We start from the raw sequence: 26,323 nt of genomic DNA on the forward strand, positions 1-26,323 counted from the left end.
ATACTGGGGGACTTTAACACCCCACTTACAACAATGGACAGATTATCCAGAGAAAATAAATAAGGAAACACAAGCTTTAAATGACACAATAGACCAGACAGATTTAATTGACATTTATAGGACATTCCACCTGAAAGTGGAAGAATACACTTTCTTCTCAAGTGCACATGGAACACTCTCCAGGACAGATCACATCTTAGGTCACAAATCAAACCTTGGTAAATTTAAGAAAACTGAAATCCTACCAAGCATCTTTTCCGACCACAATGTTATGAGATTAGAAATCAATTACAGGAAAAAAACTGTAAAAAACACAAACACATGGAGGCTAAACAATATGCTACTAAATAACCAAGAGATCACTGAAGAAATCAAAAGGGAAATCAAAAAATACCTAGAGACAAATGACAATGAAAACACAATGACCCAAAATCTATGGGATTCAGCTAAAGCAGTTCTAAGAAGGAAGTTTATACCAATACAATCCTACCTCAAGAAGCAAGAAAAATCTCAAATGAACAATCTAACCTTACACCTAAAGGACCTAGAGAAAAAAGAACAAAAAAACCCCAAAGTTAGTAGAAAGAAAGAAATCATAAATATCAGAGCAGAAATAAACGAAATAGAAACAAAGAAAACAGTAGCAAAGGTCAATAAAACTAAAAGCTGGTTCTTTGAGAAGATAAACAAAATTGATAAACCATTAGCCAGACTCATCAAGAAGAAGAGGGAGAGGACTCAAATCAATAAAATTAGAAATGAAAAAGGAGAAGTTACAACAGACACCACAGAAATACAAAGCATCCTAAGAGACTACTACAAGCAACTCTATGCCAATAAAATGGAAACCTGGAAGAAATGGACAAATTCTTAGAAAGGTAGAACCTTCCAAGACTGAACCAGGAAGAAATAGAAAATATGAACAGACCAATCACAAGTAATGAAATTGAAATTGTGATTAAAAATCTTCCAACAAACAAAAGTTGAGGACCAGATGGCTTCACAGGTGAATTCTATCAAACATTTAGAGAAGAGCTAACACCCATCCTTCTCAAACTCTTCCAAAAAATTGTGGACGAAGCAACACTCCCAAAGTCATTCTATGAGACCACCATCACCCTGATACCAAAACCAGACAAAGACACTACAAAAAAAGAAAATTACAGACCAACATCACTGATGAATACAGACGCAAAAATCCTCAACAAAATACTACCAAACAGAATCCAACAACATGTTAAAAGGATCAGACACCATGATCAAGTGGGATTTATCCCAGGGATGCAAAGATTCTTCAATATATGCAAATCAATCAATGTGATACACCATATTAAACTGAAGAAATAAAAACCATATGATCATCTCAACAGAAACAGAAAAAGCTTTTGACAAAATGCAACACCCATTTATGATAAAAACTCTCCAGAAAGTGGGCACAGAAGGAAGCTACCTCAACATAATAAAAGCCGTATATGACAAACCCACAGCAAACATCATTCTCAATGGTGAAAACCGGAAAGCATTTCCTCTAAGATCAGAAACAAGACAAGGATGTCCACTCTTGCCACTATTATTCAACATCCTTTGCAAGTCCTAGCCACAGCAATCAGAGAAGAAAAAGAAACAAAAGGGGACTTCCCTGGTGGTACAGTGGTTAAGAATGTGCCTGCCAATGCAAGGGACACAGGTTTGAGCTCTAGTCCGGTAAGATCCCACATGCGACGGAGCAACTAAGCCCGTGTGCCACAACTACTGAGCCTGTGCTCTAGAGCCTGCAAGCCACAACTACTGAGCCCGCGTACCACAACTACTGAAGCCCACGCACCTAGAGCCTGTGTTCTGCAACAAGAAAAGCCACCACAATGAGAAGCCCACGCACCACAACAAAGAGTAGCTCCCACTCAACACAACCAGAGAAGGCCTGCGTGCAGCAATATAGACCCAATACAGCCAAAAATAAATAAATAAAAATAAATTTATTTTTTAAAAAAAAGAAATAAAAGGAATACAAACTTTAAAAGAAGTAAAACTGTCACTGTTTGCAGATGACATGATACTATACATAGAAAATCCTAATGAAGCCACCAGAACACTACTAGAGCTAATCGATGAATTTGGTAAAGTTGCAGGATACAAAATTAATGCACAGAAATCTCTTGCACTCCTATACACAAACAATGAAAGATCAGAAAGAGAAACTAAGGAAACAATCTTATTCACCATTGCAACAAAAAGAATAAAATACCTAGGAATAAACCTACCTAAGGAGGTAAAAGACCTGTACTCAGAAAACTGTAAGACACTGATGAAAGGAATCAAAGATGACACAAACAGATGGAGGGATATACCATGTTCTTAAATTGGAAGAATCAATATTGTGAAAATGACTATACTACCCAATGCAACCTACAGATTCAATACAATTCCTATCAAATTACCAATGGCATTTTTCACAGAACTAGAACAAAAAATCTTAAAATTTGTATGGAGACACCAAAGACCCCAAATAGCCAAAGCAATCTTGCAAAAAAAACACAAAAATGGAGCTGGAGGAATCAGGCTCCCTGACTTCAGACTATACTACAAAGCTACAGTAATCAAGACAGTATGGTACCGGCACAAAAACAGAAATATATATCAATGGAACAGAACAGAAAGCCCAGAGATAAACCCATGCACCTATGATCAACTAATCTATGAAAAAGGAGGCAAGGATATACAATGGAGACAGTCTCTTCAATAAGTGGTGCTGGGAAAACCGGACAGCTAGATGTAAAGGAATGAAATTAGAACACTCCCTAACACCATACACAAAAATAAACTCAAAATGGATTAAAGATCTAAATGTAAGGCCAGCCACTATAAAACTGTTAGAGGAAAACGTAGGAAGAACACTCTTTGACATAAATCACAACAAGATCCTTTTTGACCCACCTTCTAGAGTAATGGAAATAAAAACAAAAGTAAACAAATGGGACCTAATGAAACTTAAAAGCTTCTGCACAGCAAAGGTAACCATAAACAAGACAAAAAGACAACCCTCAGAATGGGAGAAAATATTTGCAAATCAATCAACGGACAAAGGATTAATCTCCAAAATATACAAACAGCTCATGCAGCTCAATATTACAAAAAAAAAAAAACCCAATCCAAAAATGGGCAGAAGACCTAAATAGACATTTCTCCAAAGAAGACATCCAGATGGCCAAGAGGCATATGAAAAGCTGCTCAACATCACTAGTTATTAGAGAAATGCAAATCAAAACTACAATGAGGTATCACCTCACACTGATCAGAATGGCCATAATTGAAAAATCTACAAACAATAAATGCTGGAGAGGATGTGGAGAAAAGGAAACCCTCCTGCACTGTTAGTGGAAATGTAAATTGATATAGCCACTATGGAGAACAGTATAGAGGTTCCTTAAAAAACCAAAAATAGAATTACCATAAGACCCAGCAATCCCACTACTGGGCATATACCCAGAGAAAACCACAATTCAAAAAAGACACATGCACCCCAATGTTCATTGCAGCACTATTTACAATAGCCAGGTCATGGAAGCAACCTAAATGTCCATCAACAGACAAATGGATAAAGAAGATGTGGTACATATATACAACGCAATATTATTCAACCATAAAAAGGAACGAAATTGGGTCATCTGCAGAGACATGGATGAACCTAGAGACTGTCATACAGAGCGAAGTCAGAAAGAGAAAAACAAATATTGTATATTAACACATATATGTGGAATCTAGAAAAATGGTACAGATGAACCGGTATGCAAGGCAGAAACAGAGACACAGACATAGAGAACAAACGTATGGACACCAAAGGAGGAAGTGGGGGTGGGATGAATTGGAAGATTGGGATTGACATATATACACTAACTAATATGTATAAAATAGATAACTAATGAGAACCTGCTGTATAGCACAGGGAGCTCCACTTTTCTGTACAGCAGAAACTAACACAACGTTGTAAAACAACTATACCCCAATTAAAAAAAAAAAGAAAATCATTTCCAACCTAACAGAGGTTATGATCTAGAGTATGTACAGACTGTACTGACGAAATACAGTTCTAGGACCCTATCTGCCCAAGTTTCCACATGCCTGAAAGCACCTCACATTTGCAGTCTGCCAGCCTGGTCCTGAATAGTTGGCATAGCTTGCGCATAAGCATCAAAATTTGCAAAACTGGTGTCAGCAGCCTGGAAAAATCCCAGGTACAACAGCAGAATGCTGTGTCATCAAGGTTTTGATGGCACAGAATATGATACTGTGTGGAAAAACAAAGACATCAAGATCCTGAGTCACAGAACAATTCAGAAGAATTAGAACCAACATGAACAGGTTTTGAGTCCCTTAACCTTGGGTTTCTCACTATCAGCACTACTGACATTTTTGGCCAGATAATTCTTTGTTTTTTTGTGGTTTGTTTTTTTTGGGGGGGTGGGGGGTATCCTGTGCATTACAGAATGTTTAGCAGTATCCCTGGCCTCTACCCACTAGATGCCAGTAAGACCTATCTAGTTGTGACAGCCAAAAAACGTCTCCAGACATTTTCATGTGTCCCCTGGAAACCAAAATCTCCCCTAGTTGACAACACTGCCTTAACCTATTTATTTCACTTACATTTTCCTTTTTATGAACATACAAATGATAGGTTTTTAGAAATTCAAAGTCAGTCTTAATGAGCTCTTTCAATAAAAAAAATTCTAAGATATAAACTACTGGGTTATTATTTGCAGCAATATTTTTCTTAGTGGTACGTCAAATACAATGCTTCTTAGAAATCGATGGCATCTTCAACTCAATGAAATTCAGCCACCCACCATCCTTTCCCCTTTATCATGGAACCGTCATCCTGGAGAATTACTTCTTCCTCTCTGTGTAAAGTTTTAAGTACTACCCAGTTCTTCCCTACCTAGTGTTTCTCTAGTCTTCCTTTTGATTCCTTTCAACTATCTAATATTCTTCTAAAAATTTCCTTGCTTCCCAAGTCAGCCAGAGTTAAGTTCCAGTCTTTCAACCAAAAAAACCTAACTGAAACAAGGTCCTTATTTAAGCTAGCCTGACAGAAGATATTTCAGAGTATTTCCCTGCCATGAAATTCAGCAACCTATTAAAAATGTTGGTGCTTCTCCTTACCATTCACCATATAGGTGGAGTGAATGGGGTATGGATGAAACAAGAATTGTTGAAACAGTGTCATGGGGATTCACTGTACCCTTCTGCTTTTGAAGGTGTTTTAAAATGTCCATAATAAAAAGGTTAAAAATGATAACTAGGGCTTCCCTGGTGGCGCAGTGGTTGAGAGTCCACCTGCCGATGCAGGGGATGTGGGTTTGTGCCCCGGTCCGGGAAGATCCCACATGCCGCTGAGCGGCTGGGCCCGTGAGCCATGGCCGCTGAGGCTGCACGTCTGAGCCTGTGCTCTGCAACGGGAGAGGCCACAACAGTGAGAGGCCCGCGTACCAAAAATAAAAAATAAAAAAAAATAACTATCCTATAAAGAAAAATGTCACAATAGAAATAATTTCCAAAGTCCTTTCTGCATACGTTGGATCCCTTACACCTACATGTGCCTATGCCCCAATCTTAAGGGCTTAGGAACTCAACTATAGTTATGGGTACATCTGGGGTGAAAAGAGAAGACTTGGAAAGCCAAGCATGTACCAGTGACAGTCCAGGACACAAGGAACCATTTTCTAAAACTGCTTCCAAGGCTTTATTCAATTAAGGCAACAGATACAATTATCTATAAATGCTTTGTTTCTCCAAAAGGTTGCTTTTAAAAGACGGCACAGGGCTTCCCTGGTGGCGCAAGTGGTTGAGAGTCCGCCTGCCGATGCAGGGGACATGGGTTCGTGCCCCAGTCTGGGAGGATCCCACATGCCGCGGAGCGGCTGCGCCCGTGAGCCATGGCCGCTGAGCCTGCGCGTCCGGAGCCTGTGCGCCGCAACGGGAGAGGCCACAACAGTGAGAAGCCCGCGTACCGCAAAAAAAAAATAAAAAATAAAAATAAAAAAATAAAAGACGGCACAGAAAACCTTTTTAATGCTTTTTTCTGAAGTTTCTTCTCTGGTTGAAAAAAGAAAAAAAATAGCTATTGATTCTTCTAAGAACTATCATACAGATAAACACACACTTTTTGCCAAGATTTGACAGCTGGAAGTTTGCATGAAGAAGGCTTCAAACAAAACATTTATTTTAAAGAGAAAACAATAAAAAAGGCTGTCCCACCCTCTGCTCCCCTTAAAAGTGACAGAAAATAAATTCTTTATCAATAGTCGTTTGTCCCAGGTTACAGCTAGGCTGCCAACCCCAGTCCACATGAGAGATGAAATCAGCCCTCACTGGCACCTTTTATCCATCTCATCTGCCCTTTACCTTTCATAGAACAGGAGAACAAATGGGAGCTAAGTCATGGAGGGGAAAAAAAAAACCCACCACAGTGAGAATTACTGTAACAAAAGCCTGTACCATAGGGGAAGAAAGGAAGACAAAAAATTCCTATGTGAAATATAATAAGCAAAGTAAATATGAAGGTCTAACCAAAAACTCCTTATTAAAATAAAATTCAATTAAAAGTAATAAAATTTCAAAGACAAGGAATTCTACCATAACACATTGATTTTCTCTGCTTCTTAATGAAAATGGTCTGAATTTTTTGAATATTTTAACTTCACTATCTAATTATATACTCCATCAACCTAACCCCAATTAAATAATTATGAAGTGCTGCGTGGGAAACTATTGAAATATGCGTAGACACTTTTAGCAGTACTAACTTACATCTTGATTTTTAAAACCCTAAGCCATAAGCCTTCTCTTTCCTAAGAAAAACGGTGGTCTTAATGTACAGTAAAACTCATGTCCTGTTCTACACGTTTCAGGCAAATCGGACCTAGCTTATTTAGCACTTTGTCAAAGAGAAGAAATGTCAGAGAACATTTCATAAACCCTCACTTTAGAGATGAAATATTTAAGGCCCAAAGAGCTTAAATTATACACTGAAGCCCCTATAGCCAGTGAAGACTAGAATCCAATTCGAAGATTCCTTACATTAGCTCTCTCAAGCAAACTAGTGAAGCAGTCTAAAACAAACACACACACACACACACACACACACACAAAATGTTACAAACCATCTACTGGTAGTAGTCATTGTGCATGTGAAAGATATTTGCATAATCATATAATAATAATGCTTTGTACTATACAGAAACTTCAGAAATAGCACAGATGGGAAGCACTTGACTCTATCTTGGATTAAAATGTATCCACATATTTCTATGAGTAAGTATATACTTTAAGTCTTTAACCAAAAAAAAAAAATTATCTATGTTTTTTGAATATTGCTTTCTTTTCAGTTTACAGCCTTTCAACATCTTTGAATCAGCACATAAGATCTACTTGACTGTCTAATATTCCATTGTAATAAAATTCCGTGTACCATAATTCACTCATGCAGCCCTCCGTGATGGGCATCTGGATTGCTTCCAGTTTTCTATTACAAAAACGTTTCAGTGAACATTCTTTTAGCAGCTATTGTTAGTAGAAGTAGTAATAATGACAACAATAATATAGATGTATACAAAAAAATCTAGAGGAATGAAATGTTCAAGAGTGGTTATCTCTGTAGGATGAAATTACAGAGAATTTTGTTTTTTCAACCTTACATTTATCTGTAACATTTTTGATTTTTTTAAGTGAGCATACTACTAATCAGTGCTACTTATTAACATGGGTACTATCTATAACATGTAACATTCATTATTAGCTACAATATTGTTAACCTTAATACCCATAGTAGACGATGTAATTTTCAATCATAAATATATTCATTAAAAGAACCTAGCCTGAGAAGTGCCAGGAGAAGCCTCAAGAACTACTTCTCACATATTGAAAAAACAGGGCTCAATTATTCATGCAACTAAGAAGTACACAAGAAATAAAATGGTCATTTACAATTGAGTTTGGGAAGGGGATAACCTAGGGCTTTAACAAGCACAATCCAAAACCAAAAACAGCCACGTCCATACATGTTGAGCCAAATACAAATGATGAGTCTTATTATAATCATTCCTCTCCAAAAATATTTCATAAATATGACAAGTCTGCCAAAATCTGTCTCAAACACCATGAAGCTCACCGTTTCTGATTTTCAGATTCTTTCTTGGCCTGCTCCAATGCCAGCTCCTCAGCCACTCTTCTTTTCAATTCTTCATCAGAAACTAAAATCAATAAAGAGGGGAAGGAGATAAAATAAGTGACTTCTTTAAACAAAAGCATGAGAATACTCAGGAAGACAAAGCTGAGACTAGATTTTAATAGGCAAAGTTTTGCCAGCTGGTCAGTGTCTCCTTGGAACCACCTAAGCACGGTGGAAAAGACCAATTAGTGCACTTCAGGAGTAATTTAATCAAGAGTTCCCTGGTGACCTAGAAATCTCCACACCTGCCAGAAGTTATAATAAACTCAAGGAGCTGCTTACTGCCCAGTGGGACTGAGCCATTAAGTACAAATTCTTTAAAATGATGTCCTACCATTAAAGTCTGACAACTGCATAGAGGGGGAGGAGAGGGTGTAAGGAAGGGACTTCAGAGAGGAAAATGACACCAAAACCTTCCTACTTTGATAATTAAACATTTTAAAAAATCACTTATTAGAGAAAGAAAATCATTTGTAGTTACGTTCATCTTTCCATGATTTACAAAAAAAAGGAATTTATGACTCATATTTAAAACGATATTTTTTGGAAAACGTCATTCAAATTCAAGTGCCAACAATTGGAGAGAGAGACAGAACAGTGCTGAGAACACGGCTGGAGCTTTCTAAATACCTAATGACTTGATCTGAAACATCTGGTCTTTCCAATTAGAAGATTTTGTACAATATGTTTTGTAAGATTCTTACAGCTATGATAGCAAATAAAATAGACAAACTTTACAGACTCTTTAAGAGCCTTCCATAAGAGATAAGCACGGACTCTTTCCTCTTCACTACCCAAAACCCACTACCCAAAATTATGACCAAGAAAGCACCAGAAACACTTAAGATCTAGGAATACACACAGGACCTAACAAGTATTTCAACTGGTTGAGCCTACTGGATGGAAACTAGACAGTACTGTCTCTGCTCTTCAATGGCATTTTATTTTATAATCTTGCATTATAAGCACCTTGCCTTACGGAATATGCAAAAAGTGAATTACAACAGGATATGCAAAAACTTTAAAATTTAGCTGACACTGGGCAATAACAGAATGGGAGAAAATATTGGCAAATCATATAGCTGACAAGTGGTTTGTATCCGGAATATACAAAGAATTCTTACAACAGAACAACTGAACAGAACAATAAAATGACAACAAAATTAAAAATGGGCAAAGGACATAAATAGGCATTTCCCTAAAGAAGATATTCAAATGGCCAATAACTGCATGAAAAGTCACTCAACAGCATTCATCGTTAGGAAAATGAAAACCAAAACCACAATGACTTACCACTTCAAACCCACTATAATCCAAAGGACAATAACAAGTGCTGGTGAGAATGTGGAGAAATTGAAACCTTCATACATTGCTGGTCAGAATGTAAAATGATGCAGTCACTATAAAAATAGTTTGGCAGTTTCTCAAAATGCCCCGGTCCGGGAGGATCCCACATGCCGCGGAGCGGCTAGGCCCGTGGGCCATGGCCTCTGAGCCTGCGTGTCCGGAGCCTGTGCTCCGCAACGGGAGAGGCCACAACAGTGAGAGGCCCGTGTAACGCAAAAAAAACAAACAAACAAACAAAAAAAAAACTAGGCTTCGGTAAGACCTTGGTATACCAGGTCTAAGCATGAAGCAGTGAGATCCGTTTTCTAAGTGAGCTGACACAACATATCTTAATAGTGCATTGTATGCCTCTTACATAAGGGCTTGCTACCAGGGGAGGAGCCAAAATCAGCAGTGAGCTTTTCATGATGATGTGATAAACCTGGAAGGGAACGGTAAGGACTCCATTACCACATGGAGGCCAGCTGGGCGGCTGGGAAGGCAGCCACGCAAGAGACTGCAGAGAAGGAAACGCAGCTTCAAGGCTTGTCTTCCTTCTCTATACCCTCCTGCCTCTCATGTCTGCCAAGCCACCTGCCGTGGGGTGAGGTGGTAAATACTGATAGATGGAGATAATGGTGGTATCACCTAGGGAGGCCAAGAGGGGAGGGAGAAAGATGGGAGGAGGAAGCACAAGAGATGCAAAGGTCGGGAAGCTCCAGAAGCCACTGAAGAAGACATGCCCAAGGGACCGGCTAGTTCACATCACTTCTGGTCAGTCAAGGGACTAAAGCATAGCTGTCTCTCTAATGCCCTAGCTATTTCTGGAAAAGAAACACACACACACACACACAAAACTTTTGGGTCTCACGTCCAAGGTCACAGCTGAAAAAGTAATTACCTTAGCTATAATGGAGAATTTAAAATAACAAAAGATAAAACATGACCAAGCATAAAGAGTTTAAAATCTAAAATAGCAATTCAAAGCCCAGGCAGGAAAATAAACCAGCGTGGTAATGGGTTTTGAGAAAATCTAAGTTTCAAGTTATTTGTTTTTCAATCAATAGAATACAGAAAGCAACAACATATTTCTTCGGATAGGTCTGGTCCAAAGTGCATATGGGAAAAAGATATACCATTTGGAGACCACTATTCAAAATGGCTTTTCTGAAAACACTCTTTTCAGCTTCAGGATCTGAACATTCTCTCAAATAAAACTGTTATTAAACTAAAAGGTCAGTGTTTCAGGATGGACTACTTTATAAGAAGCACAGAAAGGCCAACTTTGCCTATTAGCACAGTGAGTTTCCCGTAGATCTTTGAGGACTGTCAGGGTTTGTGAAATGAGAAAAAGTAAAAATGAGAAATTTTCAAGCCATATAAATCAGACTGGCCACGGAACCCTGCAAAACTAGTTCAGGCTCAGTAAGTAGGGTTCTATAACTTTCACATAACGTACACACTTCCCTTTTAAAATGTATTAAGATAAAAGGATGCTTTCTTCACACACTTGTACTCTTTACTTGCTAAAATGTTCTCAGAAGCGATTTTAATTTTTTCCTCAATGGCAAATGTATCTCAGTGAACACAAAGACTGGCATTTTGTCAGTTAGTTATAGATGATACGACACTAACCATAAAACATGTGAGAAAAAAATCAAGCATTACAATGGCTTGGTTATAGCAAGTCGGCCCTAGACCCTTTATCTGAAACTACTATTGAAAATAAGAAATATTTGTATTAAAAGCAGCCCGGGGCTTCCCTGGTGGCGCAGTGGTTGAGAGTCCGCCTGCCGATGCAGGGGACACGGGTTCGTGCCCCGGTCTGGGAAGATCCCACATGCCGCGGAGCGGCTGGGCCCGTGAGCCATGGCTGTTGAGCCTGCGCATCCGGAGCCTGTGCTCTGCAAGGGGAGAGGCCACAGCAGTGAGAGGCCCGCCTACCGCAAAAAAAAAAAAAAAAAAAAAAAAAAGCAGCCCGAATTTTTGTTCATTTTTAGTAAACAACATTCTAAACAAATGTTTTGGTTAATCCAAAGGCAGCTTTACTGACTGCCTAGCAATCTTTTACTCCTCTTAGCCACATTCTAAATTTCTAAGTTAAATTCTTAAGAAATTCTAAGAATTTCTAATTTCAGGATCAAATAAAAAACTCCTAACCTTATACTACATGATTCTTAGTATTCTTAGGAACTGTGAATACCATGGTCTTAATTCTCAGAGAAACTGTAGCATAAATTTATTACACCTCACCAGTCTTCTATGTTACATGACAATGTCCTAATTCTGTTTTCAGAAACTGGTTAAACGAGGGGTAGAGAGGGAAGGGGTGGAGAAGATGGAACACTATACTTAAGACAGTTCCTTGAATGGTGGACAGAAATGACTCCAAAAGATGAAATGCCTTTATGAATGGCTCATCATCTATGAAAAAAACAAAGACTGAAAATACAACCGTGATTGGAGACTTATACAGATTCCCTGGACCTCAAGGGACATACCAATTTCCTTTGTAACTTTTTCTGCTATGACTTTCCCTTTCTTTCATTTTCCTAGCATAATCCTGACAGTATAATTCCCTCCCCAATTACAGTATTTCTGAAACAATCTCTGCAAGTTACTTAATAAAAATTATGGCTTGCCTATTAGAAAAATGTCAGGTCCTTTGGGATTTTTCCTTTATTCCATTTCTTTCTGGTTTTACCATTTACTGATACATACCATGTCCAATTTTATATGCCCTATTATTTTCATATGCTAGTTTAAAAACACCAAAGAGAACTATGAAAATCTACTCTCAGAAGAAAATAAATGTATGTAATTGCATAACACAAGCAGCAGATTTTAGATAAACACTGGACTCTGCCAGGATTGAGATAGCTGAGCCAAAGCTTATAGCATAAGATACAGCCAAATTAAATTTTCAGCTCCATAGAAATACCCATTAATCTTATAATTTTAATAAATTCATTAATACAAAAAAAGCACTGATTGTTTAAAAAATAATAATGGAAGCATCCATGCAATCAATGAAATACAACACACAGTTTATCAGAAGTAAATGACTCACAGCATGTCGGTGGCAGGATAAATCTTGTCCTGCTCCTTATCTTATAAAAGGTACAGAGTTTGATTAGAAGAGTCAAAAGATGGCTAGAATAAATCTCAGGGGTTAGAAAGAAACATGTAACAGTTTGCCAGTATCCATTTGTGGCACCATCTAGTTAGCAGACGAACCTGATTTAAACACACACACAGAGTGTGTTAAGTATGATGATATTCAGCTGACAATAACATTTACTATCACCTTAAGGATAACGTATCCTAAGACTGCCTTCAAAAAAAATGCCATTTGTCTAGATACCTGGCAGGGTAACTGAGGCCACTTATACATTAAAGCTAACGACAATGTTGGAATGAAAATCCTTAACTGCAGTTTCAAAACCATAAATATCGAATGAGAAGGCACCGTGTTACAGTTTGGCAACCTAAACATTAACTGTATCAGGTTAATGGCTTATTTTGTAGTATTATTGCTCCATCAGGATTTATATACCTTGGTAAATTTCTAATTTGAATGGCATAATATGCAAATAATGTCCATTTTATTGTTTGCTTCACAACAACCACTCGTGGAAACCAGCTCCACAATACATTCTATGTGAAAACAAAGATCAATACCAGACTGCAGATGCTGTATAGCAACAGACAAGCTCATCCCTCATATTCTACCGTTTCCACATTTTTAAGTAGACAATTCATAAAACCAGTATTGAGAATCAGATACACCTAGTATTTCATGTCTTAATATCCTGAATAATAGCTGCAAGACCTCACAAAGAGCCTCTAGGAAAATAAGATCTATAATTTAAATTAAAAAATAATAATTACCTCTGGATATTGCTTTTTGATGCATAGCTTAATTTTTTTGTTTGTTTCACAAATGGATGTATTTTGTTCACTGGAGATAAAACTATCAATTCAACAGCGTTAAATCTCCAACCCCAAATGAAGTACCAAAACCCCCCAAACCTGTTTCTTTCTTTCCAACAGTCCTGAGTGTGGCTGCATTCAAAGGCTTCTCCATAAAGACTCATGACATTCAAAGAGGACCAAGTTGGAAATAAAGGCGGCTCCCATCTAGCCCTGGTTTTGCCACAATTCGTTTTTGTGATTTTGCTCAAAAACACATCATTGCTTTAGGCCGAAGCTGTGTCCTCTATAAAATGAGAACCCAAACTAGAAAATCTCCAACAGCCGTCCCCTTACACAGCAGTGTTAAATGGGACTGAATTCATGCTTGAGCCTCCACTTCCCCTAAAAGCCCGATAACATGAAGGTGAAAGAATAAAAGGGTCTATCGTTAACAACATATACTGCCAAATGTTCCTCTGAAGTGACACTCCACTCATTTGGAAAAACTGTCTGTCAAATACCCGTCAAACTAACAAAAACATCCTCTAGGCTTTACAGACAAAGCAAAAATAAAGAGGGAAGGAAGGACAGGGTGGGAGAGGGAGGAATGTTGTGCAGGCTCGTCTAGGCACACAGCAGATGTTCAATAAAAATGTGTTAATCGTTTCATCTGTGGAGTCAAACATCAGTCATTAGGTGAAATAAGTCACCAACTTCTTGGGTAGCTTACGGACGATTTAGAAAAAACATAGCACACACTCTGCAAAATCGCATATAATCTAAGTAAAAAATGTGGACTGCCATTCAAAAAAGAAATTCAAGACAAATAAACACCTTCTCCCCAACTCTCCACGCCACTGCCGCCACCACCAACCACCACCAGGTTTCTGTTCCTGTGGACCCTCCTGTACAGAAAATTGAGCCACCACTACCAACAGTATATTTTTTATAAAGGAGAGAAGGATGGGCATTCATTATAAGCTTACTGTACTGGCTATAAGGTTTATTTTAATGCCTAAGCTCAGGTTTCTATTCTCTGGTCAACTATATGAAGTTATTTTTGTTTGTTTAATTATTTTCTCCCAAATCAAGTGACCTCAAGGAATACACAAACTAGGGAAATCAATCAATTCACTAGGTAGTAAATCCACATTGACTTAATCCTATGCTAGGCTTTATAAGAGATGGAGACATATGGTCCCTACCATTAAGGAGATAAGAGTCTGAGTTATTAAAATTGTACTTTGAGGGTTTAGTATTAATGACACTTACAAAGGCGGGCTGTAGTCATGGAGTATTTCATGAAGGAGGAGGGACACAAGCAAGGACGTACATTAGACAGATGGAAAGGAAACCGAACAAAGCTTGTTTGTAAGAAAAAAAACCTTGAAGTGTAAATTATGCTCAATTGTGAGGAGCCTTGAAAACTAGGCAGGAGTTTGGATAAGAAATATTAAGAAATAGGGCATCATGGACAGTTATTTAAAAGTGAAAATAATGAACATTTTGGTACATGACTCTTTTTGAATTATGGTTTTCTCAGGGTATATGCCCAGTAGTGGGATTGCTGGGTCGTATGGTAGTTCTATTTGTAGTTTTTTAAGGAACCTCCATACTATTCTCCATAGTGGTTGTATCAATTCACATTCCCACCAACAGTGCAAGAGGGTTCCCTTTTCTCCACACCCTCTCCAGCATTTATTGTTTGTAGATTTTTTGATGATGGCCATTCTGACAGGTGTGAGATGATACCTCACTGCAGTTTTGATTTGCATTTCTCTAATGATTAATGATGTTGAGCATTCTTTCATGTGTTTGTTGGCAATCCGTGTATCTTCTTTGGAGAAATGTCTATTTAGGTTTTCTGCCCATTTTTAGATTGGGTTGTTTGTTTTTTTGCTATTGAGCTGCTTGTAAATTTTGGAGATTAATCCTTTGTCAGTTCCTTCATTTGCAAATATTTTCTCCCATTCTGAGGGTTGTCTTTTGGTCTTGTTTATGGTTTTCTTTGCTGTGCAAAAGCTTTTAAGTTTCATTAGGTCCCATTTGTTTATTTTTGTTTTTATTTCCATTTCTCTAGGAGGTAGGTCAAAAAGGATCACTGCAGCTCTATTTACAATAGCCAGGACATGGAAGCAACCTAAGTGTCCATCAACAGATGAATGGAAAAAGAAGATGTGGCACATATATACAATGGAATATTACTCAGCCATAAAAAGAAACAAAACTGAGTTATCTGTAGTGAGGTGGATGGACCTAGAGTCTGTCATACAGAGTGAGGTAAGTCAGAAGGAGAAAAACAAATACCATATGCTAGCACATATATATGGAATCTAAGAAAAAAAAAAAAAGGTCATGAGGAACCTAGGGGTAAGATGGGAATAAAGATGCAGACCTGCTAGAGAATGGACTTGGGGATATGGGAAGGGGGAGGGGTAGGCTGTGACAGGGTGGGGGAGTGGCATGGACATATATACACTACCAAGCCTCGGATGGATAGCTAGTGGGAAGCAGCCCCATGGCAAAGGGAGATCAGCTCGGTGGTTTGTGACCGCCTTAGAGGGGTGGGATGGGGAGGGTGGGAGGAAGGGAGACGCAAGAGGGAAGAGATATGGGAACACATGTATAACTGATTCACCTTGTTGTAAAGCGGAAAGTAACACACCATTGTAAAGCAATTATACTCCAATCTTTTTTAAAAAAAAAAAGAAAATAATGCAGTGAAACGGGGCATTACAGGAAGTCTGATCTGGCAAAGATATGCAGATTAACTGGATGGGGAAAGTGTAAAGCAATGAGTGGTTCTCAAAGTACAGCCTCATTCTCTCCGCCCAGCCCCCCCACCCCCATCCCCCAGCAGCATCACCTGGAACTTGTTAGAAATGCAAATATTTCAGACTCACCCCAGAACTATACATCAGAAACCCTGGGGGGAGGGGCCCAGCAATCTGTGTGCTAACAAGCCCACCAGATTTCAGATGCTTGCTCACGTTTGAGAGACACGGGCATAAGGTGATGAGGATACTGGCCATAAAGATGGAGTCTAAGATGCAAGGGCTTTCATGGGAAAAACTGGTCATCTGTTACTGACCGAGAGATGAAAGAGAAAGAAGTCAAAGGTGCACCCAGATGCCAGAAAACTAATACCCATGATGGTCAATTAAGGAAAGAAGGAGAGGCTGTTCGGGGAAGAAAGATAATGAGTTCAGTTTCAGACACATTCACTTGAAAGTAATGGTAGAATCACCACATGGAATTGTAGGCAATTAGATATTTGAACCTGAAATTCAGATTTGATTTGAGACTTGGCTGGAAATGCTGATTTGGGAATGACTGTTACAGATCTGAGCTCAGTGAATTCTCTTGGAAAAAAATAAAATGTATAAAGAGAAAAGAGTAGAACGCTAGGAATAGGCCTTAAGAATGCATCAGATGAAGGAGAGGAGAGAAAGAACAACATCATTAGAGACAAAGAAGGAATGGAATGGAATGGAATGGAAGAAATGAACCAAGGTACCATGTGCAGAAATGATAAACAGATTTCATCTCATGTGCCAATTCTGATCAACTGGCAGCAGCGGCCTGGGGTGCTGTGTGTAGGACTCCAAGGCCTAGTCCAGGTTCAGGAAGGAGGAAGATCTGGCAGCATGGCTTACAATTACCTGTCATCCCAGGGAGTGCATGGAAATCAGATGGTTTGGGCATCAGGAACCAGTGGGAGGAGAGCAACGGAAGGCAGCAATTATAGGCCTCTCTTCAAGTTTAGAAATGAAACAAAAAGGAATGAGGTGGAAAAATTGTAAATAAAAGATGATTTTCGCAATTGGTGGAGATCTGTGCGTGTTTGAAGGGCACTCATAATCAATCATCTGCAACTAAATTATAAAAGACTGATGAATGCTAGTGATTGTTGCTCAAAAGCAATTTAGAGTAAAATGTATACATTATTCACAAATACCTGGTTGTACAGTAACACAGACCAATTCACATTGACATCTCATATTTCAGTCCACCTTCCTAATTACCACACTGATGCAAGCAAGGTTCATAGCACTATTTTTTTTTTTTTTTGCGGTACACAGGCCTCTCACTGTTGCGGCCTCTCCCGTTGCGGACCACAGGCTCCAGACACGCAGACTCAGCGGCCATGGCTCACGGGCCCAGCCGCTCCGCAGCACGTGGGATCTTCCCAGACCGGGGCACGAACCCGTGTGCCCTGCATCGGCAGGCGGACTCTCAACCACTGCGCCACCAGGGAAGCCCCACAGCACATTTTTTAAAACATATGTTTTATAACAGTAAAACAGTGGACAAGCCTACTTCCATGTGCTAAAAAGCTTTAACCAAGACTAATGTCCTTACCTAAGTAATTTGCTTTGGTAAATTTCAGTCAAAACCATTCCAATACTTAGAGTCGTAAGTCATTCTTCTTTCTTCCTATTGTTATGAAGTACTGTGTGCTTTTTAGCAATAAAAACTGTATTTTATCCAAAAAATCCATTAACTGCTAACAAAATTCCTAAATTCAACTAAAATATTTAGTACTTCAAACTCTGACCAACACTATTTTCTAAGGGAGACTTTAAATGTATCTTTGCACGTAATCAAAGCCCGAGGAAATCAAAAGACTCAAAAGTCTGAAAATAAAATCTATCTTCTAATCCACCTACAGCCCTGGGAAATGTCAACTAACTCCAATCTCATGACTTTTCTTCTTTTAAATGAAAATAAAAGTTTTGACCCAATTACGGCCCTTTTTATAAGGGGAAAAAAAAAACAGAGTCCTATTTCTAGATACTGGTCCACTACTAGGCAGCAGAAATAGCGGGAGGATCACATATAGTCAGACCTCTGGGCTTCAGTGGCTTCATTTACGGCCCATTAAGGGTGCGATGCCAAAAAGGACCTATTTAACCCACAAGCTAACCGCTGCAGAACAACAGCCTCTCCTGGGAAGTTTTAAATAAAGCAGATTTTACACCCATGCTTAATTCATATTTTATTTATGGTAGTTCAAATATATTAAAACTGTGAGACAGCATAATACATATGAGTATAACACTTCTCATTAAACTATTGTGCAATACCCTGTGCTTTGTATTTTTTATATAATTCACACTGTGATAATTAGGTCAGCCTCTCTTTTATCTATAACCCTGTTATTTTTTCCTTCATCTAACGAGTATCCACCTATTGGTCAGAAAACACTATTTCAATGTAGTCGTAAGTGGTCATAATCTCTAATAAAACAAAAATAGGGCTTCCCTGGTGGCGCAGTGGTTGAGAGTCCATACAAGGACAAAGACTTCATTATGAATCCAATGGAAATGGAAAGTGGGTACAAATTACAGCCTAAAGACCCCAGCTCACTGTTATAATATCACAAGAATGCACAGGTACAGGTTGATACCCATCTATCCGAACTATTCAAATGTATTAAGCATTCACAGACATTTTCAGACTAATGCCTTTAAGAAAACAACTTCCCAAGCACAGATTTATTTCAAGCTGCCACACTTTCCATCAAAACTATCTACATCAGACAGCTCTTGGACAACTGAAACTATATGTTTCACAGGTGACAATATCAGAATTTATATGGAACAAACAGTTCAATAAGGCCATATCATTTTTATATTCAAAGAAAATGAGAAAAGCATTTAAAGTTTTAACTCTAAATTAACTTATAATAATTCACAGAGATTCCATTTTGAAATTAAGGAAGTGAACGGTTTAATAAGGAATAATTTCTCTATAAAAACCAAAAATAAATTAGCTTTCACTACAGCATATAATATGAAACTAGAGTAAATGGTAGGAAGGCAGCAAGAATAAGTACCATCTAAACACATGATACTTTAAAAGAAGTGAATTTATGTTATCTTAAACTCTTTTAAAAAGTGTTACAGGTAGAGGTCCCTAGGAACTACTTTAATGAAACTCATAATTAGAATACCAACTTATTCTCTGTAAATAGTAACGTCCAATGTACGTGATGATTACATAAAATAATGTGCTAAGTAATTGGAGATTTCCCCTTGGAATTTTCTTACTAAACCCTCCCTCACTTCTACCCCCATCACCCACCCCCACCTTGTTTTGTATGAGTAAACATAAATCTTCTCTCATTTCATGACAAACTGTAAATTAAATGAATCCAAACTAATAAGATTTTGCTCTGTGCTTTAACACTTATAAACGGCTTTAACATGTTTGATCTCAGTTATATAATTTATAGAGAATTTAACAGTAAGAAATTAATCTAAGACATTATTCATATATAACATAAAAATATCTTTAAAAGAATAGTATAAAATGCTCAGATTTAGTTGATATGTATCTGAAACATGGCCATAAAATAATTATAATGGTATAACATGCCACACATGAAAGACCTTCATTTTATAAACGCAACCATGGGTGGTGTGTGTGTGTGTGTGTGTGTGTGTGTATGTGTGTACACTATAGGACTGTGAGATACAGAAGCATGTCATATTTGCTTTTAAATGGACATAAAAACAGAGCTCAATGAGCAGAACAAAATTTTAATTAAAGAATCACGTTTAAAGAGACCTGCGTTCTCTTCCTGACTCTACCCGTAAATTACCAATGACGTTTCTCTTGAAGATGATACGCAGTGAAATGAGGAGGTATTTTAAGTCCAAAAATGAACTCATTACAAAAACAGGAACTCCCTTCAACTGAAGCAGCAAGAGCATTTTGTTTAAAACATCCTGACTGATGCTGTGCAACATTTCATTGAGCCAATACTATATTGTGCAAGAGGCTAATTTTAAGCTGTATATCCTTCAGAATGTCAACATGCGAGGATTTACACTTTCTTCAACCTACAGAAAAGATTCTGTAACAGAAGAATTTGTGGTGCATCTTTTAAGAGAATTTAGGATCTGGCTTGATGTCCAGGTCCAATGACATAAAAGTATTTTAGCTTCTGATCTCCAAGGGTCACATATTTATTGTAAATGAACTTGATCTGACAGTAACAAGACAATCTGAATCTCTTTCGTCGTCTTGGAACCCTGCTAAAGTCACAGATTATGACGAATGATGAGAAGACTAAAGGGTAAAGTCAAACTGATGTTGATCAAGTATTGTCTAACAATTCATTTTCATGGCCGGTTTAAACGACTATTAAATCTTCCTCTTAGAAACATGAAGGCTGGTGGCAATGAGAAAGACTCAGACAACGAGGAAGAGTAATATATACTTTATACATAAAATGGTGAAAACCTGGAAGCAAGTTAAATATCAAAAAAAAACAGGAAAATGGTCAAATAGTAAAATACAACAGCCATATAATAAAATATTAAGCTAATATTAAAAAAACAGGTATTAAAGAATATTAATCCCAGGAAAATATTCTCCCAAGTGAAAAGGACTAGATACTAAACTGAAAATACTGTTGCTCTTCCTTTTGTTTTATATATGTCCAGCTCTGAAAAAAAGCGCAAGAAATACATACACATATGTGGCCTGGAATGATATATACAAAATGGTAATGATTATCTTTGAATTGTTCTTTCTCTCTTTATACTTAACAGTATTTTTTTACCAAAAACACGTTTTTACATTCATAATCATTTTAAGAAAAATAAAGGGTGTCTGTCAGAAACCCTTTATCAATTCAATCATAACATCAAATGTACAAATTATATCAGTTTAGCTAACAGAAGTTCAAACCACACTTACACCAAAAGAGAGTTGGCTGGGATTAAAGTGTCCCCAAAATGAGCACCACAAGGTTCAAGAAAACAAAACTGGTTTTCATTTTTTCCTTTTACCCCACAGCCATCCTGCTTACACCGCATTAAGAGACTATGTATTCTTTTTTTTTTAAGGTTCTTATTTTTTATTATTTATTTTTTATACAGCAGATTCTTATTAGTTACCTATTTTATACATATTAGTGTATATATGTCAATCCCAATCTCCCAATTCATCCCACCACCATCACCCCCATCCCTGCTTTCCCCCAAAACAGACTGTATTCTTAAAAGGCAAATTACTCAAAGAAAATACAATCACACACCATTACTATTAAAGTCTGGGGGAACATTATTTCTAGCACACAGTTTCTTATTACACTGTCTGGAGGCATACCACACAACAAGGGCTATTTGACAAAGAGTTCTTATGGATTGAAAATGATGAAATTCAAAGTGTCAGAAAAAAGATATTCGCTGGCCATATTAAACATAGGTAGAAAATGGGGGGAATCTTAGCCAAAATACTCTCTTTTCACTTCAGTTTTTCAAGTAGCATTTAATTCTTTATCTTCCATTTAGATTTTTCAGTTGATAACACCAGTAGCCCTAGTAAGATGAATGATACGTTACCAAGGACAGCTGATGAAAAATTCTTAGTCACTGACTTAAGCAATCAGCTGAGGTTAAGCTAAGACAGATAAAAGGAATGAAATATAACCACTGATAGGATTTTCTACATCAGCAACAAATATTCCACAACATAAGGATGGTGAAGCTCCATGGAGATACACTTCCCACATGTAGCAGTCACTGCTACAAAGTGTCACTATATTTTGGGATGTTCTAGAAAATCACTCTATAAAATGTCCATTTGGGCTGTGAAACAGACAATAGAGACCTATTTATTTTATTCCACACAGGCATAGGCTAAAAGAAAATATAACATCAACTATAAACTTTAACTATTATATCTATCATTACATTCTTTGTTACCACTAGCAAAATAAAACATTTAATGTTCTTTGCTTGCTGACTAGAGTTATACTTAGTAGGAAATACATATCAAAATTTAGCCTTGTTTCCTTAAAATGGAATCTGACAACTTCTCACTGGGCTTTCACTGGGCCTGAAGCATCTCTAGTAAAAGCTATTATTCAATGTACCAAATTTTCATTTTTTTAAGCTGCTTAGTGCATGCACACACTGCAATCACTGACTAAGATGAAAAGGTTTTAAATACCTATTTGTGGGAATTGTACCTCAACAACAAATATCAAAACCATCACTTTTCACAAAGCTTTCAAGATAGGGTAGCAATGACAAATGACAGGACACTATAACAGATACTACAGCTTTATCTTGACTTTCATCTTATTTATTTGGGTTTAAAGGAAAATCAAACTAAATTATTCACTCCTTGCAGTATTAGAGGAATCCTCAGATGCTGTTTATGCAGTTTGGATATAAACTGAAAATATCAAGTCTTTTCAATTTTTCATCCACGCTGATAAATCAGGAGTAACTAAAATCCAAACAGGAATTCAGACATGTGAGAAAAGTGAAGTGTTTGTAACCAAAATATTCCAACATAACTCAGCTTTATTTCGACAAGAACTTGTGTCTCAGGGTTACCAACATTTTCAGCACTTAGAATCTTGGCTCCACCTTTTTCCACTCTCACCTGGGAATCCAAAGAAAATTATGAATGACTATCATAGCACAGACTGCCATAAAGGCAATGCATGCTTGGGCACAGAGCTGATCAGAATAAAGACCACAGTCTCCAGCCTGGCTTGCAGTCACGTAGCCTCATGACTACTTTCTGACTAATAATATGTGAGTGGACGTGGCATGTGCGGCTTCTAAGCTATTCCCCATGGCACGGGCTAGAGGACAGCTGGGAGCCATTGTGGACCATATGGATAAGGGAAACACCTTAGGGATGCAGAGCAATAAGACAGAAGGAGCCTGGGTCCCCAAATTAAGGAATCATCAAATTACCCAAAATGTTATATAAGAGAAAAGTAAAATTCTCACTTTTCAAGTCACTGTTACTTGGGGTCTCCATTAGATAGCGGAACCTATCTTCTACCCCATATACCCTGATAAAACATGGCAAAAATTCGAAGTTCTAATTTACCTTTTCTCAGACCTAGAAGAATCAAAGACAGCCTCAAAAACATGCACACGTAAGAGAAGCTAAAAAATTAGCTACGTTGAGTATACTTGAAAAAGGTGGAAGAAACTTGACGGCAGAAGTCTATATATGTGCCCTAGGAAAGTCTCCTCATCCAGATATGCCTAATAGGAGGAAACTGGAAAATCAACAAGTTGCTTTGTCCAAACAAGGGTAAGTCATTTAAGCAAGTTATTCAACCTCTTTAGAAGAGAATGTCAGCTCTAGAATCAGACTGCCTAGATCTAAAACTCTGCTCTGCCATTTGTTATATTCGCATCTTTAGTCATTAGCTTTCCTGTAACTCAGTCTTCTCACCTGTAAAGTGGGTATAATAAAAGTTACCATGTTGTAAGAATCACATCACCTTCTGACATATACCAATACCACATCAGATTACACTTCCACTCCCATAAACCTACTTTACCCAAAACCCCATACAAACAGTCCTCAAATTTCAAATAACCTGAAATTTATTGACTACTCATTTTCTACCCTGGCAATTCTTCAAGGCTCCATCCCACCATCTACTGCCTGTTTAATATCAATCTAACATAATCATACTACCTACAGACTAGCAATTCACTAACTTTCCACCACCTTTCCACCACCTTTCCAGCAAGCTAAACCTTTGTCAGAAAATGTTCCAGCTATCTCAAAGTTTGTTGAGAATCTGACTAGTTGAAGCAACGCTCTTACATTTTTTCCTTCTCTCTTCTCATGCAGCATTCTACATAACAGCAGCAAGGATACAACACAAATCCTACTCAATCTACCCCCCCCCTTTTTCTTTTTTTTTTACAGATTTTCTTTTATTGCAAATTCACTAAGCAGCATTCGAAACAAAAGAATTGATTCAATCACAAGTTCATTCTTCCCACCTCCACCCCTTCCAAACATCTGTAGGAATCTCGAATGTGAGCATCCTGTCCTGGGTGTTCCACCTAGGAACCCCACTTCCACTACTCTACATTCTGCTGTTAAACTTCAGAAATTCCTAAATCCCAAAACAAACAACTGCACTACTTCAATACTCCCTTTGATATGCTAATAGTCCCTAAGAGAACTTCAACTAACAGCTGAAAAGTAAACATTAGTTTAGGTCTAAAACAGTCTGCTTGGGCATAAGTGAGGTGAAATACTAATACATTAGAGCTGCTGGTAATGTTTTTAGCATTAGTGTTAAAATTCCGCAAGAAAATAATTATTTTAAGCATGCCATGACAGATTTGCTGCATTCTTAAGAAATGCAAATTATATCCAGGGGCCCTTTTTTTCCCAATATAGCATGTCCAATTTTATAAAAGATATAAATAGAGAATTATAATGCACTTAAACATATTCACTTAATAGCAAGCTTGGTTGAAACACATCTTTTATTTTTTTAAGTGAGCAATACTTGAGCTTTTATAATCTTAAAATGCTTCTCTTACTCACACTGCAGTAATATTTCTTCATTTTCCTAAGATTCTCTCAAACAATCTTAGGTTGCCCTTTGAGTATCCACAATTACTGTAACTTTAAACATCCTTGCAGCACAGGACAGACCTTCAAAGGCTTAACATCAAGAGCACACCCTCGAAGGGAGTCTTACAGTATGGCAAGCTCTTTTACTCAAATCATCCTTATCCTAGCAAGAAGTAGGGATCTTGGCATCCCTGTTACGTGATAGTCATTACAATCAAATATGCAATAACATAGGGAACCAAGCCCTATAATAACATAGGGCCGGGCCTCCCTGGTGGCGCAGTGGTTGAGAGTCCGCCTGCCGATGCAGGGGATGCGGGTTCGTGCCCCGGTCTGGGAGGATCCCATGTGCCGCGGGGCGGCTGGGCCCGTGAGCCATGGCCGCTGGGCCTGCGCATCCGGAGCCTGTGCTCCGCAACGGGAGAGGCCACAGGAGTGAGAGGCCCGCATACCGCAAAAAGAAAAAAAATAATAATAATAATAACATAGGGCCAATATACTGCTAAAGTCATTTAAAGCTGGCCAGTGTGTACATGTTTCCATACACTCTCCTCATTTCAGAAACTGGGAAGATGTTTCCTTTCCCAAAGTTTTTCTCCCCGCTACACATTCCAATGGACAACTGCATTTCTAAACACTACTAGAAGTGCAAATCTTCTCACAATAGTACACTCTTAAAAGAAACCCATGGTAATTTTTTTAAATAACTTGTAATTTGTATGTCACATGATAAAGAGATTTAAAACATTTGCTCATAAATTACTATTAAGATCATGACAAGGTTTATTATAATATCTTTTTATAGCATTTACAATATATCAAGGTAAAATTCAACTTGTTTCAATCTTTCGTTATGCAAAAAAAAAATTTCAAAAATGACATTATATTATGTTTGGTTTGGGGACCAATAGTATTTTTAAATATAATATCAAAAATAAACAAAAACTGCTTTCATGATCTAATGTTCAGAGCTCTTACATTTTGTACTTAAGTAAACTAAGGGGTTTAATTTTAGACCTTCTGTGTTTTATTTCTAAATGACAAGATAACAGAGAAGATTTCAGAGCGCTATATGTAAATGCGAATACATCTGGGGGAGGGTAGTTTTTATTCCCAAAAAATTAAAAGCAAAACTGAAAAATCACCATATTTTTCTCTTTTTAACATTAAGCATTAAAATATAGGCACACCTCAATGTGCTATATGAGAATTTTTATCAAATGAATACGGCTTACTAATGTAGTGAAAAGCATCCTAAAGCTAATTTTCAGAACCATCATCATTTTATGATGTTCATTAACGTGCTTTTTCATCATCAGAGTCCTGTATGTTTCTAGACTTTAACCAATAATCCATTATAGGCATAAATTAAATACTACATGACTGTGAATAAAAATTTTAAACTACATAAATGTCTAATCATGGCAGGTAGGAATATACCTACGTGTGATAAAGCAAATCAGGGACTGAAGCCCTTTTGCCTGATCT

The 26,323-nt window shown here is 37.6% G+C and overlaps 1 protein-coding gene across 1 annotated transcript in view; it reads right to left on the reverse strand.

Moving 5' to 3' along the window:
- CHCHD3 (coiled-coil-helix-coiled-coil-helix domain containing 3) overlaps nucleotides 1-26,323 on the reverse strand; it is a 311,474-nt gene that overhangs the window by 232,093 nt on the left and 53,058 nt on the right. Inside the window, exon 3 of the mRNA XM_081244862.1 lies at nucleotides 8,165-8,246. Coding sequence (XP_081100988.1) covers nucleotides 8,165-8,246 — 82 coding nt within the window. The remainder of the gene's footprint in view (nucleotides 1-8,164; nucleotides 8,247-26,323) is intronic.

This window comes from Mesoplodon bidens (genome assembly GCF_964165515.1).
Source record: "Mesoplodon bidens genome assembly, chromosome: 9".
NCBI lineage: Eukaryota > Metazoa > Chordata > Mammalia > Artiodactyla > Ziphiidae > Mesoplodon > Mesoplodon bidens.